Raw genomic sequence first — 22,728 nt, forward strand, 5'->3', positions numbered from 1 at the left:
CCTATTTACCTCTTTTGAAGCACATGCATATGTGATTGTGCATACACCCTACACATGACGGCAGTAATGGCATCTATAATGTGAACTGTGTGCATTGTGTATTGTGGAAAAGCTCTCCTGAGTTTTGCTCAGCCTGGCACAACTAGAATTCATGCTGAGGTACCTAATCCTTTAGGAAATAAAACCAACAGCTAGAAACACACTTCTGTCTTTCCCTAAACACAGCAGTTCCTCTGAATTCCAGTGCTTCGGGATGCAAGGCTTGGCTAACAGCCTGTTCTGTGCCATTGGATGTTTTGGGTCTGATTATCTTACTACTACATATGGCTACAAAGAGTAGCTTTATTCCCCTAAAAAGAACCCCAAAACAGTCATTAAAAGACCTGTGGCTAGCCTGTGTAGATCCTAAAAATTTAGTCTTATCAAGATGTACAAGAATGACTTTTAGTTTGTTTGGTTTTTTTTTTTTTTGGTTGTTGTTTTTTTTTTTTTTTTCCCTGAAATTCTGCATTACCAGCTGAACTTTCAAAGCCCAGGGAACTGATTTAGAGAGTTGTACAGGTGAAAGAATACTCAAAACATTTCCAAGTCAAATATACAAATGCATTTTCCTTTCTACTGAATATATGCTACGTATCGCATACTCAGTGGAGCAGGTGACAGGGAAGGGGTTTCTTGCCACCCTCTGTGAAGGCCTGCACAGCTCGCTCTTAGTTTCACCATACAGTTCACTCGACTACCCATTATATGGGCGAGTAGGTGTGCGCACACAGCACGATGCAGTATCACACGCGTAGTGCTGCATCACACCCACCCAACTTCTGAACGCGTGCCCATGGCCTTCCACTCGCGCTGATCATCCTTTCTGAGCGTCAGGGGATACAGGGAAGCCGGCAGACGTTCCCTGCAGGAGTCTCACCGGGGCAGTTTAAGCCTTTATCTATGCCAGTCGCCCCTGCCTTGATGATCACTGCCCCACAGTAGAGTCAGCAACACGGGCTGGCTAGCCATACTTTTGATGTCCCAGATGGCAGTCCACCGTTTTCCTTCGAAACCACCTTCAGGCTCGGCTGGAGCAACGGAGGCCGTGCTGAGCCTGCTGACAGGCTGGGAATCACCCGCAGGGCGGCAGGGCACGCAGCCGGGAGAGGCAACGTGGCAGAGCTCTGCTGCAGGGTCTGAAGGTTAAGAGCGTGATCCTCGCTACAGTCCTACCTGCACACAAGCTAGCTCGGGTTCCTCCAGCCAGCATCGAACAGCCCCGGAGCTGGGGGGGTGAAGACCTCATGCCCAAATCAGGGCCATTCCTTCTTTTGGGTTTGAGCAGTGTTGAGTGCCATGGGACTCCGGGCTTGACGAGGCCTCCAGCTCCTACTGCAGTGTGAATATTACAGAGTAAAGGCTGTACTCATGCCACAGAGACACACACTCTGTCTGTGCATCGTTCAAGTGCGCACACCAGGTCCAGGGATTCACCCAGCACAAAGACACCGAGACAAGCGCATCTATGGCAACTCGTACCTCCTCACATCTACCCGCCAGTATTTGGGTAGGAGGCAGAGTGTGAGCCACATCAGTGGGGAGGTTTTCAAGGATCCAGCTGCTGCACAGGGACTGAACGCTTTCTGCCAGAGTCGTGCACCTAAGGAAAACCAGAACTGCCCTCCTGGGAAGCCCTTCCGAATCCCAGACTTCATCTCCCTGGTTGCTGCAGGTGCACCTCAGAGGGCTGCGGCAAACAAGGGCAGGCAAAACGTGGGAGAGACACACTGGGGTGAAGGGCCAGGCTTTCAAACAGTTAGGTGTCTAAAGCCCTTTGCAATTCTGGACAGAAGTAACTCGCTCGAGGCCCCACAGCAGGGCTCTCTCAGGGCGGCAAGAGAAATGGCAAAGTGGGGCCCCATCACTGAGGCACGCTGACTCTTACGGTGTGATTTGTGCTACTTGAAGGTGATGGCTGCAATGACGAATTTATTGTCTTCGAGGTATTGAGTCCGGGCTTGCACCTCGTAATCTGAAATGCCATCATAACATATCTGAATCCTCAGCCCTGCCAAAAAGAACTCCTTGTGTCACAGAAACATTTTTTATATCCCTTTTTTATGTCTAGAGAAACCCATTTCAGACGTTGCCACTGTGCAGAAATATGAGACATACACTTTTTTCAGAGGAGTCTTGCTGCTGACCCTTGTAATACAGTCAGATTTGCTATAAAAATCACACCAGAAACAACAAATGCATAAAAAAACAAAAAACAAAACAAAACAAATAAACAATCACACTGCTAATTTAATTCACCTTAAACTACAAAACATTAGCTATTAGCTAACAGACACAGTGAAATTGAATTAAATTGTACATCTAAAGCATCAAAAAGTCCTTTTCCCTTTTTCCACTACCAAGGGCACCTTTATTCCGAATTCCTCTTTTATTTCACGTATTTTGGTGTAAATTATTTATCATCGGGAGTGGGATCATTTCTGAATATTGAGAAAGGTTTGCCAGGTAACACAAAGCTTCAGCCTTACAATTATTAGCAGATAGAAGGACTGTGCCTGTGCAGAGCCCCAGATGATGCCAACTGGTCTGTTGGCACGGAATCAATTGCAAGACCAACATGTGATCTTTTAGATGTGTCCAACCCTTTGCTGAAGCCGCTCGTACGGCATTTCTTCCCCGAAAGATACTGTGACGCCGAAAGAGTCTCTCCTTGCATTTCACTTTGGCCTATTAAAATGTTAGGGAATTATTTGTGCAAAATGTGCCCAAAGAATTCTTTAAAAATGCCACATTTTTTTGCCATTATTTCATGTTTTTATAGTCTTTCATTTATTATTATTGTTGTTACTGTTACGACTACTACCCAATAATAACAAGAAACTGAAAATACATCTTGATGAATAACTGCAACACCAAGAGGCTCTCACACTCCAGCAAGTGAAAGCTGGCATTGCTTTACTCTAGTCAGCTTTGCAGCATCAGTTTACCATTCTGCATAGTGTTTGGAAACATATGGTGGGGGTTTTGTATTTATTTTGGGTGGAAAACTATATTTTTCAACAGTCTATTTCGGTAGTACTGGTCACACTTCGGAATAGATTTTTACACGATCTCCAGAAAAGCATTAAACAGTTTTCTACAGTAAATACGGTTCTGACACACTGATCATTTGCTGAAGATGTTCCTCTCTAATCTGTACTAGGCATTCCTTTTTTTTTCCAGCCTATTTGATATGTTCTATGATGCTGGTAATTAAGGGAGGTGCTGCTAGCTAAGGAGGTTGGAAATGTGTGTGGGAGGGTCGTGCTTGCCAGATTATATTCTGGATTTTGATTGTTCATTTTCTAGTTCACAGTACTACAAAACAGTAAAAATCATTTACTTTGGAGAGGTGGCAAAGATGAAGAAAAACCAAGGCAAATACAATTCATATTGGGCATAGCATAAAATAGACAATACAGTTTGCTTTTGCTAAAAGGACTGAAATAACTCAGTCTCCACGTATGCAGCCAAGTAACCTCCTTCAGTTTACGCACAACAGTAAACTGATACCAAAACCCCCCTTAGGGAAGGGGATGAATTCCCCTCACCCGTTTCTACTATTACAGTCCCTTTGAGGAGAAAAAAAAAAAAAAAAAAAAAAAAAATCAAACTTTGCTAAAGGTTAATAATAATTCATGTCCAGCTTACTATTACTCAATAACTATCAAAGTCTCTGACTCAAAATAGCGTTTGCTGGCTTACAGGATCAGAGCCATTACAATCTCTATTGAAGACTTTATTGAATTTTACACTAAGCTTTAGCTGACTGAACAGGTCAAGCACTGTGGCTCCGAGTTTTCTTTATTCTCAGAAACTCATAAACCCCTCTCCAGTTTGCAGCGCTGTTAGCTAAGAAACTTGACTCAGCACAGGGTCAGAGAACCCGACCCCCATGAAAAAGGTCACGTAGTTTTAAAACCCGGTTCCTGAATACCATTAACTTACATGCACTAGCTGTTCCTGCGTGTCAAACTCCCGGGAACAGCCTTCCCAGTGGCAGTTTGTCTCATAGACCACTTCAGGCTCCTGTTTGCTTTCATCTTTGTCCCCTTCCTCTTTTACCAGGGTCATTCCTTCTGGTTGCTCCTGGAGAGAGGAAAAAAAACAGGGGTGAGGAGAGAGGAAATTCTGAAACTGAGGAGGAAGAAAAGCGAGTTACTTCAGCATTGAAAGAAAGATGATGGGGGTGTTGGGGGGACTATTTTACTCTCAGTTCATTATGTTACTCTCTTCTACAAAATACAGAAGCCCCAAACAAGCCTCGTAAGCCAGAAACCATTTGCAGACTGTATGTGTAAAAAAAGTTTTTCCTTCCCAGAAGTACTCACTGCAGAGAATTTCTAAAAAAAAAAAAAATCTCTTTGCAATTAAATTAAAAGCAAATCATGAAGGTTTGCCTTCCCTATATTTAAGCAGCTTGTTATTTGTACACTTATCATTCACGGGCACCACTGGAGAAAAAGGCACTATTCAAGAAAGTCGAATTAATTGGAATTTGACTTTAGTTCTAGGGTTAGACACAAACTGGAACACCAGTAATCCAAAGTGTGTTTTCATTGTTAATCCAGTGACAGTTTTGCACACTGAAACCTTTCTGAGAGCAGACTGGCAATTTTCAGGTGTCTTCTTAGTCTGTTCTTGCCTATAATGTGTTCAGGGAAGGGGCGACCAGGGGAAGAGAGTATTTCGTTTTGGTTTGTGACATTCCACCTTCAGCTCCTCGAGGTGCCTCACCCTCCCCAGCTTGTTATTTGCTGAGGGTAGGGGTCAGATGTCAGTGTAAACATTTGGTTCAGATTATGCACTCATGCTATTTTTCCATTTCAAGGCGGCCGAAGGGTTCAGACAGCCCTCTGCTTCGTGGATTCGCTCACAGGACTGAGGCTCCGGTTCTCATCTCCCCCGAGTCACTGTAAACCAGGAGTCGCTCTACTAAAACCGGGGGCCTTAACTGGTTTGCTAGACTTCCTAGACTTCCTACAGGAACTCTAGCAAACGCGACTGGAGCCTGCCACCGAGGCCTCGGTGCAGCACAGTGGCAAGACCCGGTGAAACTCCAGGTGGCCTAAGTATTTCTGCTGAACAGAAACCAGGTCCTCAGCAGAGCCCTGAGCGCTCCTTGCTCGCTTTTCCCTGCTGACCGGAGGGCTGAGCGCTCGCTGACTGACCCGAGCCACCTCCCCACCAGCTCCTTCCCCCCCCCTGTGGCAGACCCCGTACCCCCCGCCCCCCCTCACGCCTGACCCCCGCGCCCACCCCCGGGCGCTCCGGACCGAGGCGTGGGTGCGAGGAGCACGTTCCCTCCAGCAGCGAGGCGCCAGGCTCACGGCTGCACCCCCCCCCCCCCCCGTACCTGAACGCTTCCCGCTCCCGGGCTGGGGAGGTCCTCGTCGGGCTTTATTTTGGAGCGCTTGTTGTGCATGGGATCTCCAGTGCTGCTCACTGCAGATTCGCTCGTGGGTTTATTCTGCTGCGGGCAGGTTGGTTGGTGGTTGGTTTGGTTTGGTTTTTTGTTTTGTTTGTTTGTGTTTTTTGTTCCCCCCCCCCCCCCCCCCCCCCAAGGAAGACAAAATTAGACTGTGATAAATATGTAGCTCCGAACAAAAATACGCAGCATCTGCTCAGCAACTTTATTTGGAGAAGCTACACTGTTAATTATATTGGATATGCAATTACACTGTGCTTCAATTACATAGCATTAACTTGTGGAAGAGCTGCATCACCCAACCTTGTAATGGAGCAGGGAGGGAACAGGAAGGAGGGCATTTGATGTAATTCTCTGCTACAAACCAAGACTGGTTTTGTCAGGCCAGTAGGATGAACTTGATTTTCCACATAATGACGACTTCAGAAAGGCAATTTCGAAAAGCAAAATCACTGTGCACTCATTCAAATAAGCACAAGAAAAAGATATTTTTTTTTTTCACACTTGGAGGAAAGGTTTTGCACTTAACATCTACACACACGACCTCAGCTCTTTTACTGTATTTCCCATTATAATGGCGGGCAGGAAGAAAAACTGAACGCTAGTGTGAGACTCAGCTAAAAAATTCTACATGAAGTCCTGGATTCTCTCAACAGCAAAACTACTGCTGACATAAACAGGCCAGAATCTTGCTTTTCTCTTGCTGCACTAGACTGAACACCATTATCTACACCTGCAAATGGATCTTGTAGGAATCCAGAGATCTTTTAGAGATATCTGAACTTGCATGGACCCCACAAAAAATCAATATGCCTCTTACAGCAGCATGTTCTGCTTCTACATTTGTAAAAGCTAGCCAGGAGATAAACAGCTCCCAGACTGATAAATAACCTATCCCAGGTCATCTGGAAACAAACAGCACTGGTTAATAACAGGAAAACCACAAACTCTGATAAACTCCACATTATGGGCCTGATTCACTGCTGCACATCCCCAGCTTTTGAGAATACACCTTGATTTACTGAAATGATTAATTCAAATTTAGCGAGTCCAATTTTGCACGATTCAAGGGGAAAAAACCTTCAGACCCGTGGACTGTCTTTGAGTTCCTCTCTTGCTCACAGACTGAGTTACTCACACCCGTGTCAGGAGGGCAGACTACAACCCTGTGTATATTACAGTCAGCCTGATTTGGAGGTGAAGCGGCTAATCTGTAAATTGGCAGTGGTTTGATATGTTTTTCCTCTTCTTCTTACTCCCCAACTCCATTAAGTTCCTGTGCAAGATCCAGGAGAGACAGTTTGGAATAGGAAGGTGCTGCAGCACACTGAAATATTTATGAAGACTAAAAAGCACGCTACCAATCAGGAACCACGCATACACTCCTGTGATTTATAATGAAGGGACTGCAAATGCTAGAGCTGCAAGAAAACTGTTATCGAAGGGTCTCAGTGACAGTGGTGATTAATCGCCATCGAGACAATGTCACTTATTTAATTTTTAAATTAATGGGGTGCAAAGGTTTCTTCTGTTGTCTCTCACCTGTGTGGACTCCGAAGGTCCAGAGCTGACCTGGACAGGGTTCAGGACACTGGGGATGCCAGGGATAGGTCTCTGGGTAGGAAAAGTTGGAGCAGGATGGATGAGCGGAGGGCTGTGTCCAAAGGCTGAGCCCAGGGTTTGCTGACGACTTATAATTTGCTGATGCATTTGCTGGAGAGATACCGGTGTAGGAGGGTATGTGAAACTCAGAGCAGGGCTGAATTTGGGAGAAAAAAGAGGGAAGATGGAGGAAAAAGGTGAGGGTCATTACAGTATGGAACTGTACAAATTAAGCCTTTAAAATATATCTACATTAAGTGAAGTCAGGTCCCTCTCTCTCTCTTATCTTTCTTCGTGCCCCAAAGGATGATAAACCCTGGTTCTAAATCCAGAGTTGGCCTGGATTTACTAGTGAGTGCAAAAATGATACCGTAACAAAACATAACATTTTTTCCTAACATTTACCAGAAAACCACGGAAAGACGACCAAAATAAAATTCAAAAAAAACTGAAATAAAAGGCAAGCAGTTCAATAACCGCTATTTATTGCAATAACAAACTTTATATAAAGAAAAAGAATGGGTGCCTACATCCTTTACAGTACTTTTATTGATAATGCAGTTCCCCTATGTTCGCGTGTATGAAGCAGCTCCTTTAATCTTGGCTCGCACTACACTCTTTCATATGTCTCTAGATCTTATTACAAGAGGAGAGAAAATCAATTGGTTAAATGTGTTCTGAACACCATGCTTGTCATATCACTCATTTGTTTGCAAAGATGGAAAGCTCAGTTCATCCAGAATGTCACCTAAAGAATTTCCATCAGCGCCGTTTGGTTACAGAAACTGATGGATTAACCTTTCCCCTCCGAAATTGGTGATCAATGAGTTTCAATGTAGAAATATTCCAATGGGAAAGCACTTCTCCTTCTTCCAGTTAAACAACATTAAATGTCTATTAAAGCTCATTATGCATGCTAATACCTGTCATCACTTCATTACTTCACCGTCTTTCCCAGACTACAGTGACTTTGGAGGAAATTACACTGCCATCTAAGGACCTATTTTGTGGGTAGAGCCAAAGCATTCTTTGTGTCACACTCGAGAAATAAATGGTGTGGAACTAAATCTTCACACACAGGAATATAAGATTCTCCTGTAAATATTTGCCAATAACTTACAATCATAAGAGGAAAATAAAACACACCAACAAACAAAAAAAAAACCAAACAAACAAAAAAACAAACAAACAAAAAAAAAACAAAAAAACAAGAAGAAAAAGTGTATCCATTGATTTTATGTTTTTTTCTTAAAAAAAAACCCACCAACCAACCACATTTCAAAAAGAACCATACAAATTTAAAACATTAGGTCTTAACAGAGAGGGGTGCAAGCATAATGCTTTTTAAGAATCAAGGCTTCTTCTAATGTCAAAAGGGTGGATTTAATCCAAATTTACAATTTGGAGTCTTAATTGCTGTTGCTGTTAAGTGCATTAACTGAAAATATCGTGATACAAAAAGAGCAAAAATAATTTCAAACATTTTAAGTAATAATTCTACAGAAATTCTGTGTTCATTAATCTGACTATACATTTTGTCTGTCTGACTACAATCCATAAAGAGACAGCTTCAATGTGATTACATTACTATTATTCCTGGTGAGAACTCTGCATTACAATAGTTTGCCCATTTAGGACAGAATATTATTAAGAATACCCTGCGAGAATTTTACCGGTCTTTGAGGAACTCTCTTTTCATTTTGCATTGTATTCTTTTTAATAAAGGGAGGCAGAAACGTAGTGAAAACAGTAATTGTTCACAGCAAGAGTTAGGGAGAAATCAGTAATAATATTCAGTTATTGCAGCTCTATAGTCCCTGCTAGTGTTGCTGTAAGCACCCATGAATGATTACAGCACGACTTAGCTAAGGTAGCCACTATGGATGATTGATAGGACATTAATCAAAAGATGCATATCAGGCTCAGAATTTGTTCACAAGCTTTCTTCTAATAGCTGATTTCATGTTCACTGAGCTCTATGCCAGTTTGTTCAATTTATTCTTCAGTGTACAAGCCATTCATCAAAGAGCACAATGATTTAACACCCCTTTTCCTTTTTAGTGAACAAACATTACTAAGTGTAACTACTCTGGTCTGTTCATTAAAAAACATACAATTACAATGTCATACATGAGGCTGAAACAATGCCTCCTTACTATACCCTGGCATTTTTTGCTTCCATATATACACTGGGGGTTCATCTCACATACTTCACACACCAGACGGCACCGTCCTGAAGATGCTATCAAACTCACCGAGATCAACAAATGCAACATAAAAACAATCTGGATGAAGTATTTTATTTCTCTGCGAGTGGTTAATGCCTAGGACCTCTTCACCCTTCAGCTGAATAAGTTTAAAAGGAAAAAAAAATAAGTGGACTGATTTCATTGGGAGCTCTGAGCACACAGCACCCTTGGGAATACGGGTTGTTGTTTGGTTGTTTTTGTTTTTTTTTTTCTTTTCCTTTTTAGGTGTTTAAGCATGCATAACAATACCTAGCTTTGCAAGTCCAGATTCAAAACTTCGGTAATGTTCTTCAGATCCTACATGGTAAAAAGACACACTCGGAATTCAGCCACAAGGCATGACTGACTTAAGACCTCAGCTCAGAGATGCAGACCCTGCCCATCACTGCTCTGTGACTACAGTTACACAAACACCTGCATCCAACGTTAGTTTTTTTAACCCATCCAAAGCAAAAGCACAGGAGATCCCTCGCAAACAGTTCAGGAGGGGCGGAAAGGAGCTGCTGTGGTCTGAATATACTTTTATCTCAGTAAAAGGCTGTTAAGGTGCCACTCACTAGAGATTGGGGAACGTGGAGTGGAACCTTTGGCCCTAAGTAGGAAACAGGCTGTAGGAGCCACAAGATGTACGCATACAACTTGCACTTAATGCAGCTCACTTATACTTTCTGGAGTTTGGCAGTATTCTCCACTCAGTCCTTCCAAAGATGGGAAAAGACTGCTGTGTCAACAGGGTATTTGTGAGCAAGCACCCCTGTTTCGCAATCTCTACCCCATGTAAACAACACAAAAATTGATGATGCCTCCCCAGTGGCAAAATATCTTTTTAACTAAAGGACAAATGCAGCTCTAATTTAACAAATACAGAGGCTAGTTTCACTGGCCTGCAGTGACACGGCTTACACCAGTACAGTGCCAGTGCTTCAATGTTAATTAAGTATATTTGCTATTCCCCTCCCTATATAAATAAAAATTACTTCCATCAAAGGGACAGATTTTACCTTGTAGAGGTGTCCTCTTTATCTACATCTGCTTTAACACCATACAAGCCTCCAGAAGGAGGATGCTCAGCTAGGCATTGCCAACTCTTGTCCAACCTGCAAGCAGACAAACTTGTAGGGTACAGCAGAGGAGACAGGGCATCGCCTTAGCTAGTGGCTCTTACTGGAAAACAACTGACACCAGCAGCAGATGCCTTAAGACACAGCTGGACAGATCTGCTAAGGAAAGGAAGAATCTTTCAGTATCTTTTTTTGCCCCATGCTCAGCAGCAAGGGTCAAGTCTGAGGTACTAGGATTTTCCTATGGAGCCTGGCAACCTGCACTTCAATTCCCTCCACCTCCAAACTTCAAACATGTCTGAAATAAAACGAAGATCGTGAGGGAGCAGAGGAATAGCCAGCACAGCTAAGGGGAGTACTCAGAAATGGTGACAACGGTTCAGCCGCTGGGGTGATTTCTTAAATAGCTCAGATAGCTGCCTTCAAAAAATTCCCTCCAGCTGTTTCTGGAGAGATCTTCATAAGGCAAGATGACCTGGCTGCGTTTAACGTCACCCGCGTGCAAGATGCTGTGACAGGGCAGCCTGGGTGATTTTTCTGATCTGAAAAGATCAGAAGGATCTGAAGAGAACAGAAGGTGGCAGGTCTTTCTCTGCCTCTCAGAAACCATTCAGGCTGCTCGACAATAAAGTTGATGTTGTGGGCCAAAAAGAAGAGAAAGAAATCAAAGCTCACAACGCTCACGGCACGGAACGCTCTTGTGGGAAGGGAAGACCTGGATTCCTGCCTTCCTTCCCAAAGTTTTTCACTCACTTTGTCCAGTAAGTCTTTGAACACAGGCTGCGTGAAGAATCCCCGTAGCCCAGAGTCCCCCCAGGCCCCATGGGGCCTCCTTGCCTTGGCCAGCAGCCACATGCCCTCTTGCTGGCCCCACCAAGCTCGCGTTGCTTTGTAGCCAGGAGGCCAGCACTGGCAGGAAGGGTGTACAGCAGCACCGCCTGGCCTTGCCCAGCCCACCCAGCCCTGTCAGCTTAAACGTGCACCAGGATGGCACCGGTGTCACTCAGTAACTGCCTCAAATTCGTGCCCGGAGGTGGCAAGCAAAACCTGAAAGTAATCATCACTCTGAGAGTCCAGAACTGCGCAAAACAACAACCAGGTTTTTGAAAAGTGATGAGTGGTTCGAGGCCTCAATCTGCATCATGGTGCTTTTAAGAGACCTTAAAGTGGCTGCATTTCAGACAAGGGGATGCCAGAGAACGCAAGACGCCTGCTCCAGTCATTCACGTTTTTCAAAACACCAGGCACTTCTAAAAAATCTTGGATTCACAGAAGTGTGAGTGAATTATGAATCTTCTTCTTCCATCTACCTACTGAGAAATGAAACTCTACACCACTGGAGGGAATCTGATTTGTAGTTCTGTTACAGACTTTTTTTTAAAAAAAACAAAGTAGAAAAAGAAAGTAAGAAGAAGATGAATGCATGCAAGACCACTAATAAACTACATGCAGGTTATCTTTTAGTTGTTGTTTTATGGGGGATAGGGGCTAGAAAAAATGTGTAATACTTTTACTTAAGCATTCAATAACTCACATACACTGACAGAAAAGCCCATCAGTGATATAATTTATTTTTCCATACTGTGGACTTCTGTGTCTGTCTGTCAGTCTGTCCCTCTCTCTCTCTTCTTCTCCTCTGCAAAGCCTCAAACTCCCTTCACCGGAGGTAAAGCGGGGCAGTGAACTACATTGCAATTACATGAGCACATCAAATTTTAAGGAACAGACTTCAAGAAGAAGAAAAACAGACGTTATAATCAAAACCAAACTTTGTGGCTACTTTGTGGCTGTCCTACTAACAAGGTCATCCAGTTTCTGGTCACAGCTGCGGAATTTACCACAAAACAGCTGTGAATTCAAGTCAGGAAGAATTCCTTCTTTTCTATACATTGCATAGGTGTGCCTAAGGAGATAAGCTGACATGAAAATGCCAAGGAGATCATAATTGTGAATATTATGAGGATAGCTTTGTTATATCAAGACAGTTTTCTTCATAAAAACTGTGAAGTTACCTTCCTCGTATCATAACACACATACAGTTCTGCAAGACCCAATGCATAGAAGTTGTGCAAAAGTAACAGTGTTTTTTCCTTTCTGATTCTGCTTTGCAAAGTTTTAGTAGGGGGTATTCAACAAAAGCCACGGGTGAACAACTTGAGAAGAGATTAAAAAAAGCATCGGTGGACTTCTGGAACAGCCGCCCCAAGAGGCAGACAGAGGCAGCAGGTTCATATGGGACTGGACAAGTCCAAAGACAAGAGGTTTCTGAAGAAATACTAACAGGAACAAGCAAGAGCACATGCTTTGGGATCATTAATCTAATGATTATTGATGTCGTGAGAGCACAGAGAGAATGAAAGTCGGAAAGTAGGTGGGTGCATGTTCTTCTTACACAGCGTCCACTGTCTGCACCATCAGAGACAGACTGCACGACTAGATAGTATCTAACACCTCTAGTTTGACCCAGCAGGACATTTATGTTTGAAAAGTTCCTTTTTTTTTTCTTTTTTAAATTTCAAAAGGGTAGATTTGTTTCTTAGGGATATCTTTACTCATATAGAACTACATTATGTTTGCCATATTAAAGTTTTCTTCCCTTAATCTTTCTATCCTTCCTTTCTATCCTTAATCTTTCCTGCCACAATTCAAGACCAGCACTTTGTTATTCTACCCAGCACTCATTGTGCACCTTCCCCCTCAGAGTCTCTTCATTTTCTCTTCTGCATATTCGAAATTATTACTGTACCCTCTTCCTGTCCAGTCTTCTCATCTTTAATCTGGACAAAATAGGTCAAGTCCATTTTAACTCATTGGCATAATTCTTCAGAACTCTGATCGTTTTTCATGCTCTTCCTTGTAGCCCCCGCTCACACCTTTCTTGAAATAAACCATACAGAACTGGTCACAGTACAGGAACGTGCCGTAGTGAGACAGCCTGGCTCTATCTACACCACCATGCAGGAGAAGGCTTTAGGCTCTCTGATGTCTGGGTGGTGCACCCAAGCGCTCGCTCCGTGAGGGAGGGTGCACCCTGCACTGCAAGGGGGCACGCAGGCCCTCCCCGGCTTGTGGAAAAGCCTGAGCACTCCCAGATCACTCTGTAGCCTCCAGTGTTCGTTCTTGCCACCAGCGGCTGACACTGGGCAGACCCAAGTGATCCGAGTCCCTCCAAGAAGGAGCCCAGTTCACGAAGGGAGAGGTAACTTGTGGGCTGACTGGCTTCACGTTCAATAAAGCTGATCATCAGGTATCAGGGTAACACCATGGCTGCTTCTAGCTCACGCTCAAGTAGGTACTGATGTCATTGCTTTGTCTTACTCTCCCTTAAGAGTTGCATGACACCCGTGGGCAAGTGAAATGGAGAAACCAGCGTGCAGAAACCCACTAATAAACATTGGATAAATAGCTGGACTTGCTGAATTCAATGGAGGTTTTATCCTTTCCTTACATCAGGCCAGGATTTCACCTTTAGTTCTTTTAATTGGATTTTCAAAGTCCTTATCTACTGTTTAGGAATGTTGTTAAGGGGCTGTCCTGGGTTTGTGTGTGTGTCAGGGTTTTTGGGTAGCAGGGGAGGGGGCTACAGTGGTGGCACCTATGAGAAGCTTCTTGAAGCTCCGCCGGCTCCAAGTCAGAGCTACCTTTGCACCAAGGCTGAGCCAACTGATGACGGTGGCCGAGCCTCTGCGATAACGTATTTAAGAATGGGAACCTGAGAGGAGGAGTTGTGACATCTGTGTGAGCACCAAGGTCACTGGAAGAATGGAGGAGGAAAAGGGAGGGGGGGAAACGAGGGAAACGCTGCAGCCCGTCAGAGGGACTCACGTCAGAGGAAGTTTGTGGAGGACTGTCTCCTGTGAGAGGGGGACCACGATGGAGCAGGGGGAAGAAGTTCCAGAAGCTCCCCTCACTGAAGATGGCAGAAGCAGCAGCACTGACTGCACCCCCCCATTCCCTGCCCCTGCGCCACTGGGGGAGGAGGTAGAGATATCGGGAGCAGAGCTGAGCCCGGGAAGAAGGGAGGGGTGGGGGGAAGGTGTTTTCAAGATGTGGCAATGCTTCTCACTGTCCTACTCTGTCTGTTACGTGTTGTTAGTGTCTGTAATAAATTTATATTCTTTTTTTGTTCCCCTATTGAGCCTGTCTTTTGCCCATGACCGTAATGGGTGATTTACACCTCCCTGTCCTATGTTGAATCCCAAGCCTGGCTTATTTTCTCCTTCTCATCACTGGGGGGGGAAGGGGGAAGTGAGCAGCTGCGTGGTGTTCAGTCGCCCTCTGAGCTCAAACCACAACAGGGACAAACAAGCACCTTTCCTGATTTACAAATGTACCCAGCTACTCTTCAGGAAAGCACCCCTAATTGCTCTTAAATACTTCTGAAGAGGGACTGACTTCAGCGAGTCCTTAAGTGCCATCCTAAAACCTGGGCCCTACAGACACTGCAATCTTAATTAAGTCATAAAGTCATAATTAAATTAACAGTGATCAAATACTGCTTCTCACACGCTCAGATGGTCTGTTTTGATAAGGAGTGATGTAAGAAACAGCTTCATTCATTCCATGGTACACTGACGTGTAGGAGCCACTGTCCAAAATGCGGGATGTTTGTAAGGGTGGCTGGGAGCGGAGCCATGGGTGTTGAGGGGGTCTGCATAATCAGACTTCATACACAGAAGTTTATGCATATCTTCTGATGGAACTATGCATATGTGTAATATGCAGCCAGAAATACTGCACAGTCAGGTGTGGAAAGCTGTGGTCAGTCAGCAGGACCGACTCATAGTCTGACCCCAACAGAGATGCAGAAGAGAGAAAGCCAACGAGTTCTGCTTGGACGGGACCTGGAAGAGAAGCAGCACCCAGGAACATCATGTAAGAAACCCATCTCCTGTTGTTTGAGTTGGCAGAGATAGGCATTTGTGTACCTTCTTTGTAAACGAACTGAGGCAAATAGAAAAAAGTTTTCAACTCTGTCATTACTTTGCCTCCTGAAGGAAACAATCTGCAAGAGTGACTACTGACAAACTGTTCAGGTCACAGGAGTGACAATGCACTCAGCTACCTTGCAGCCCTGAAGAGATTTGTGAAATTCTTACTGATTCAAGTGTTTTTGATGCAAAATGAAAATCAAATGGCATTACAGGAAGACTTTAAAAACGTACTTCTGTTTGGAGCATTTTACCCACAGTGTAGGTAACATTTTTAGTAATGTGAAAGAAGAGTTTTGCTTTAAATCCTTTTCTTTTCCCTCTACTTTCTGACAACACCGTGCTTTGAGTAAACAATGCAGACAAGTTATCAGTTGCTTTTATGGCTTGTCACATAAGTACAGGGGAAAACAATATCAAACTGTGACTATGAAACCAGACATGTGGCATGATCTTAGAGGTAGGTATGAGACTTGAAATCCTTTGAAATAACTTTTCAAAACTGACTAGGTTTCATGAATATCCCTCTGCATTTGTAATGTTGACACATTTCATTAAAAATCACTAACTTAAAGACAAGTCATCTAACTGAATTTGTAAAAAGATGTAACCCGCATCTGATCAGTACAGCATACATTCTACTTTTTTTTCCAGTTTTCATCAGATAATAGTCATCGTTTTACAACTGTATTAACTCACATCATTGCCCCTTTTTTCACTTTTCTACTACCAGTTTAAAATTAACAGAGTCTGTGGTTTGTACCTTCTCTTCAGCTTACCACATTATCTATTCTGTTTTATCTGCTAGGCTAGGTGAAATTTTTCTTCTTGAATACATTGCCATATGCTGGAGTAAAATGGAATAGTTTCACCGAGAGCAACAGAGCCACACTGATTAACCTTATGTGCTCAGACTGCATGGACAGCTTCGTCCTTCTCACTGGGATATTCCTGTTCAGGAACCCTTGGTATCCTAACTGGACTTTATATTAACAGTACCTTGCATAATTCATCTGTGCTCCCCCCATGCAAGCTCATGACACTTCTGGCAAACATGATTCTGAATTAAATTCATGGCTAAGCATTTTGAGGTTTCTAAAACTGGTACAATTAATTAAAGTGCTAATTAATACTTGCTTTTAGGGTCTGAGAATGAAGTAATGAAGTGTTAAACTCCAGCACACTTCTCTTAGCTCCAGAATTTTCCTGGATCTAATAATGCTCTGGGTCCAATACCTTTAAAGTCTCTGAGTAACACCGAACCAGCCTGGAGCAAGCTGCTTCAAACTGACTTAATTAAAAGATCTGTGACATGCACATTTACAGGCATACGTACATAATCACACTTGTATATATGTGTATCTGTACATGTAAATGTGCAGGCAACATGAGCCTGCATAGTCTATAATCTTTATGTTGTTTGACTTCTTATATTATATACTTTCTGAAGGCAGAAATCTTGCCAATCGTGTATTTGTGGTGAAAAATATCTACTACTTTCTAATGCAAGATGCAGGTGATCTCCAAAACAATCTCCCTGAATGTCACCATCCCAAAATCTGTATGAGCTTTCTATAGGAGGTTAGATGCAGAATTACATTTCAAAAGAGCCTGAATTAGATGCAACTTTCTGTAATACTAACAAATTTCATTTTTATTCACTTTGTAGCACTTCTCTGCCATTCACACTTCTTGAAAGAGGGTACAAAATGAAGCTATTATGGCATGATAGAGCATTATATTCCCTTCTTTAGGTTAACCATAGACAGTACAAGACCATGGAGAAGCAAGCCCTGTACTGCACATATGTGATGTGTCTAGTTATAATAGGGTGGGTTACACTTGGTCTGAATTTCACTCAGTCTGACCTGCAACTAAACCTTCAATTAACTAGACAGCTTTTAATGAAAAAAAAAAAGGCTTTCGCTCAAAAGCAGCTTTGCAATCTCACTTAGGCAGATCCCAACAGCAATAATAAAACAGCAAAACACCTGTAACACTCACATAATTAACACCCTTTTTATCCTGTACTATCACAAAGAGCTTCTTGCAAAAGGCTGCTGAATACATTGCGTTCTACCTGTTCTACTCTAAACGTGCCTTTTTTAAGATTCATTTCATTAAGCAGCATTCGATTGTATCCTTTTACACATATTTAATTACATAAATATACAAACTTACAGTCTGAAACAGAAATCAAAGGTAGGAATTAAGCAGTTTGTTTTTAGTATGAGTTAGATACAAATTCTTAGATGAGGTCTTCTGGATCTTAGTGCAATTGTCAGCAATCTGGGCATGGAGTCGAGCAATGAAAAAATTAAATCTGCATATACGACAAAATTATCTTGAGCAGCATAGTGAGGAGCCAAGAGGTTATCTTTAGAGCCAAGTATGCTAGATGAATAAGCAATACTGATAGCAAGATGTTTATCGATATTGAAGGGGAGTCTGAGCTACTTATACACTGGTTCTAAATTAGCCCAGCCAACTCATGAGAAGCATTGGCTTGTCTCAATGAAGAATTCAATGGAGGAATGAAAATTTGATCCACATGAAGCTATGGCAAAAACACGTTAAGACAAATGGAATGGGAAACAGAACACAGAATATCATTGTGCATTTGACTTGCTCGTCCTCTTCTGGAATATTACGGCATGTAGTAGAGGGAGACTGTTTCAGACAGTATCGGCAGAAATGACAATGCAAGAACTCTAAAGAGCACTCTGAAAACAACCATTCCCCTCAGAAAGGAGATGAATAGGAGGAGACATAATAAGAATATATAAAATACTGAATAAAGAAGGAAGACTAGGAACATGAGGGCTCCCTGCCTTATGAGACATTCTGTTAAATTCAAAAACTGGATAATTTAAACCTGATAAAAGGATACTCTTTGCTTTTTTTATACAGTGCATAATTAGACTGTTGGGCTCTCTGCTGGAGATACTTTCAGTTTTCTCTGTGATAACCTTATACTTCGTTCGTATATCTTAACTCTGTTTTTATTGTTCTCTTTGTTTTTCTCTCCAAGTTTGCCAAGGGAAACTGGAGAGAAATTAATACATGGTGACTTGTCTTCTAGATAGAAAGCAGTTCAGAAAGGAGGGCACTGACTAATTATACAACAAATGCTCTGTACAAGGAGCTTATACAAGATGAGGAAATCAAGAGAACACAATACCTGATTGCAGAAACACAAACTCTTGTCTTCCTTGCCGATATTAATCCACTGCTTCCTAAGTTCACCCTATAAAACCTGGCTACCCCTTTCTAGTGCTCTTTGTGAAAGTATCCTCACCACCATTCCCTAATGCTCAACTTCAGATCAGCCTAGAACAAAGTGATAGGAGCCAGAACAGCCAGGATCTGACTATAATTAACCACACTATGTTAATTACTCCTTCCTGTTCTGATGACATCAGGGAAGAAGGGGCAGAGCCAGGAGGGGGAAAAAAAAAATATTGCTGTCCTTTCTCAGGTTCTTTCAAACCTTGGAGGAAATCCCAAAGGGCTCCTGTGCTCACATGAAACTGAATTTTAACACATTATGAGATGGCTAGGGTATATTCAGTTCCATCTGCCCAGACTCAAAGCAAGTCTCTTGTAGTAGGTGGAACTACTCCTGATTTAAACACCTTGCAGCTGACAGGGAATTTGGCTCATTTTCTGAAAGCTGAGTTTGTAAATTTGGTATCACAGCCCTGCTAAGGGACTAGAAAAATGCAGAGGTTCTGAATTTCAGATCATATAGAATATTAAGTCCCAACCGCCTGTGTTTATTAAAGACCAGCTAATCTTTTATAAAGGTTTTGAATCAGTACTCTTCATACCATGGGAAGTGATTACCCCCTCTACACTCACTCTAGGCCATGCTGCCTCTCAAAAAGAAGTGTTACTGAAGTGCAAAGTCTAATAATTGTCACAGGTAGCAGATATAACATTAAGTACATCCTGACAAAAGATTAATAGCAGGGGTGCTGCACTGCAGGACTGAGGAAGGTAACCAAATGAGTAAATGTCAAATGAAGGATTATCCTCATTTGATGCTATTTCATATGCCTCCTTTCTGCATAATCTCTCCCAGCTGAGACCTAAACCAGGTGTTTTCAAATGCACAAAGTAGAAGCTCTACCTGGTGTGCTAAAGGAGATCCACTATTAGCTGTCAGCAGGAGCGACATCTTCTTTTCAAGTACTCAGCCAGTAGTCAGGATACAGCATTACGCTGCCAGCTGACAATGACAAAGTGCCCGCCAAGTCAAGCCCTATCTGCATTGTGCTAAACTATTACTATTTATTATTTGAACTGCAGTAATACCCATGTCAAGGACCAGAGCCCTTCTGTGCTTGGCTCTGTAAAAACAGAGCCCGCAATGTGGCTCCTTTCATTTGATTTCATCCTCAGCATCCCACAGTGCTCATATAGAGGGTCCTATGCTGAGAAGCTGTGTGAAGCACAGGATGTAATCTTTTAGGCAGAGGATGCACCTTTTTTAGCCAATGCATAAACCAGTGAGGTCCTGGAGATACGTTCTTAAGACAAGTAGCACCTTTGCAAAAACAGGTTAAAAGAGCATAAAGCCTGCAAAATCACACATACCAGAACTAAACCTTCCCATACCTTCATGTGCTGACTCATCAGCTTTTAGTTATGTGACCACATGCCCCTTTCCCCCCCCGCAGGATTCTTAACTTGTTCAGTGCACAAGATGCACAACAGTCTTCAGTGAGAGACCTTCTGGTAGTTTTCTTCTCCTTGCTCAGAGTATTGCCCATAGGCCTTTCTTCCATTGTATTTAAACCGTCAGTGAATAATTACCAATACCCTCCTGAGCTTCTCCACTGTGCTCATCACTGTATAATCTAGGTGCTTCACACAACGTTAATGCCTTCAGCCCCCCTCTGAGGTGAAGGGGAAGGACTCCTTTTGCACGGGAACATGAATCGAAGACAGATGAAGGTTAAAAGTGCCACTCCTTGTGGCTGCCCAATTTCAGACACGGAGACCCGATCGCGCGGGTTAGTTAACACGACACAGCACATCAAATGTTCCAACCAGCCGTCGGTAGCTTCAAGCCACGGCTGCGAGCAATTCGGCCCCTCTGCAGAATGAAGAACGCGAGGCTGGGTCCCTAGAAGAGAAACTCTACGAGCCTGGTGGTCACTTCCCACTAGTTGGGTTTGCCCAGCGTCAGGCTGGGACTGGGCTGCAAGAGCAGGGTCTGCCCTCCAGGCAGCAAACCGCCAGGTACGAGGCTCCCTCCCCTTTTCCAGCGAGGCAGGGTCCTGACTGATCCAGGGAGGATGCTCAGCCTGGGCACTGAGGCAGGCAGGGACCCGGCCAAAAAACTACTGTGCAGCCTTGAAATGAGAGATGGTATCAAAGCACAATCACAAGGGGGCAGTACCTTCATTCTCCTTAATGACCTGCTTCTGCGTGCTTTATTTGGCAGCTTTTTCTCTCTTCTAGTGCAATCTTGTGTTACCTTACAGAAGAGCATTTTGTCCCAGCTGGTTTAACCCGGACAGGTCCTGCTCTGACTCCTGACTCCTCTGAAGACTGCTTTCTTTTTCAACAAGGCTGTTGCAGCTGGGCAGACAGCTTAGCCACCACAGGCTTCCCAAGGAGGCAGAAGAGTAACCAGAGCTGCAGCTGCAGGGAAAGGTCCTCCTCCTTCTCTGTGGGCCCTGGACTGGAACATGCTGAACGCTTAGTCTATTTAACACACGCTAACAGAAACCTCTTCAGGGCTTAGCACTTGGCTGAATGGGACAATTTCTCAAAAACAGTCAATCTATAGCATCTAGGCAACATTCCTGGCAAATTTTAGCTTCTCAGTGAAAAGGTAGCGAGAGGTCTTTCACAGTTTGTACAGGAAAGTCTCTTCTTCCCTAACTTCATTCTGATTAGATAGGTATCTGCCACGAAAAATACTGCCAAGGGTAAACTATTTGGGCTAAGTTAAAAATGACTGGAAACAAGATCTAAAAGTAGGAGGACTGTATAATGTTAAGTATAGTTAAGGCTACTGATGCTGTCTAAAATACAAATCCTTCCTGTCTCGCAATTCCATCTAGTGGCCTGCAATACCGTACCATTTTCTTGCAGTAACTCCTATGAGATTTACCTGCAAGTTTCCAGAAGTTTGGATTCTACACTAGGAAAAGTTTTTTCTACGCTTTGATCACTGTTCCAGACAGGATATTAAATGGGATGAACCTACGGTTTGATTCAGTACAACAGTTCTTGTGCTGAATGCATTATTTACAAGGCAGTGAGTTGCAATAAATTCAGTTTTACTGATAGTATTGTTGATATTTAGTCTTGGAATTTATTAAAGCAATGAATTGTAGCTTGGGTTTAATACCTTACGTCACTGTTTATTTCAGTGTAGCTCTTTTATAGACAAGTTCACATGGGAGAATCTAAAGGCCATCAACAGAGGTGAGTTGCAAAGCTGGAAAAAGAGCTCTCCCTTTCCCTCCTTTCCACCAGGAAGAATGGAGACGTAGGTTTCCCACATGTTATATTGAACAGGCATACTTTTATCAAAAAGAAAAAAATTATTAATTCAAAATCATGTGAAATTTTGGGTTAGGCATTCCTGGAAAGTATGAGCAGGAGGTGCTGAAAGCTTTGGCCAGCCATAGGCTCAGTCACACAAGCTTTGCTTTCTTCAGTGGCACCAGTTCACAAGACTCACTGTTCTACTCCTTAGCATCCTTACTCAATCTCTGCCCATAACTCAAGTTCCACAGCTGCCTTCGAGAAAACTATTCATCTGGCTCTGGCTTTGCAGGGATGGCCCTTAGGTTTGTGAGTCTGTGTGCCAAAAACATATACCAACCATTTCCAGCTGTGGAGGAAGAGTAAAAGGAGGGGAGACTTACTCCACTGCAGAGAATATGCCAACATTCATGCACTACTTGTTTTACCAAAGTTACAAGCAATGGAAAAGGAGGTTAGTAATTAAAGTGCCATCGCATCTTAATGACAGAGGGGATAGAACACCTCCACATAGTGCATGTATTTAACAGATGTGGTCTAAAATTGCTGCCAGCTATTGACATAAATCATATTCTACATTAAGAAGCTTCGTAATTGGGACTGTGGCTACATGGATTGCAGAATTGTATTGCAGAGTTATGATATCACACCTGTGAAATACTGCAGAGCTATTCAAGTACATCAGAGCTAGAAAGCACAACTGTTTAAAATAAGTATTTAAAAAAAACAAACCGCACTTTTACTAATACCAAATATTTACAGTGCTGTCACTTTCAAAGCCTGGCAGGCTCATGGTTTCTGACACATCAGCTGCATGCCCCCTTTTCGCCAAAAGTGAAAATCCCCATGGCCAGATTTTGACGTTCTAAGCATGTCATTTTTGCTGGAGAGGCATCTTTGAGCCTTGCCAA

The 22,728-nt window shown here is 43.1% G+C and overlaps 1 protein-coding gene across 6 annotated transcripts in view; it reads right to left on the bottom strand.

The window, feature by feature from the left end:
* The window catches only part of GLI3 (GLI family zinc finger 3), a 209,190-nt gene that overhangs the window by 31,955 nt on the left and 154,507 nt on the right, over positions 1 to 22,728 (bottom strand). For 4 of the 6 annotated variants that reach the window (XM_042806493.1, XM_042806491.1, XM_042806492.1 and 1 more), the window contains 3 exons: positions 7,010 to 7,226; positions 5,396 to 5,512; positions 3,988 to 4,128 (listed from right to left, as the gene is read on the bottom strand). In XM_042806493.1, coding sequence (XP_042662427.1) covers positions 3,988 to 4,128; positions 5,396 to 5,512; positions 7,010 to 7,226 — 475 coding nt within the window. The remainder of the gene's footprint in view (positions 1 to 3,987; positions 4,129 to 5,395; positions 5,513 to 7,009; positions 7,227 to 22,728) is intronic. The other 2 variants (XM_042806495.1, XM_042806494.1) reach the window with 1 other exon arrangement.

This window comes from Tyto alba, unplaced genomic scaffold (genome assembly GCF_018691265.1).
Source record: "Tyto alba isolate M040663 unplaced genomic scaffold, T.alba_DEE_v4.0 Super-Scaffold_46, whole genome shotgun sequence".
Classification (NCBI taxonomy): domain Eukaryota; kingdom Metazoa; phylum Chordata; class Aves; order Strigiformes; family Tytonidae; genus Tyto; species Tyto alba.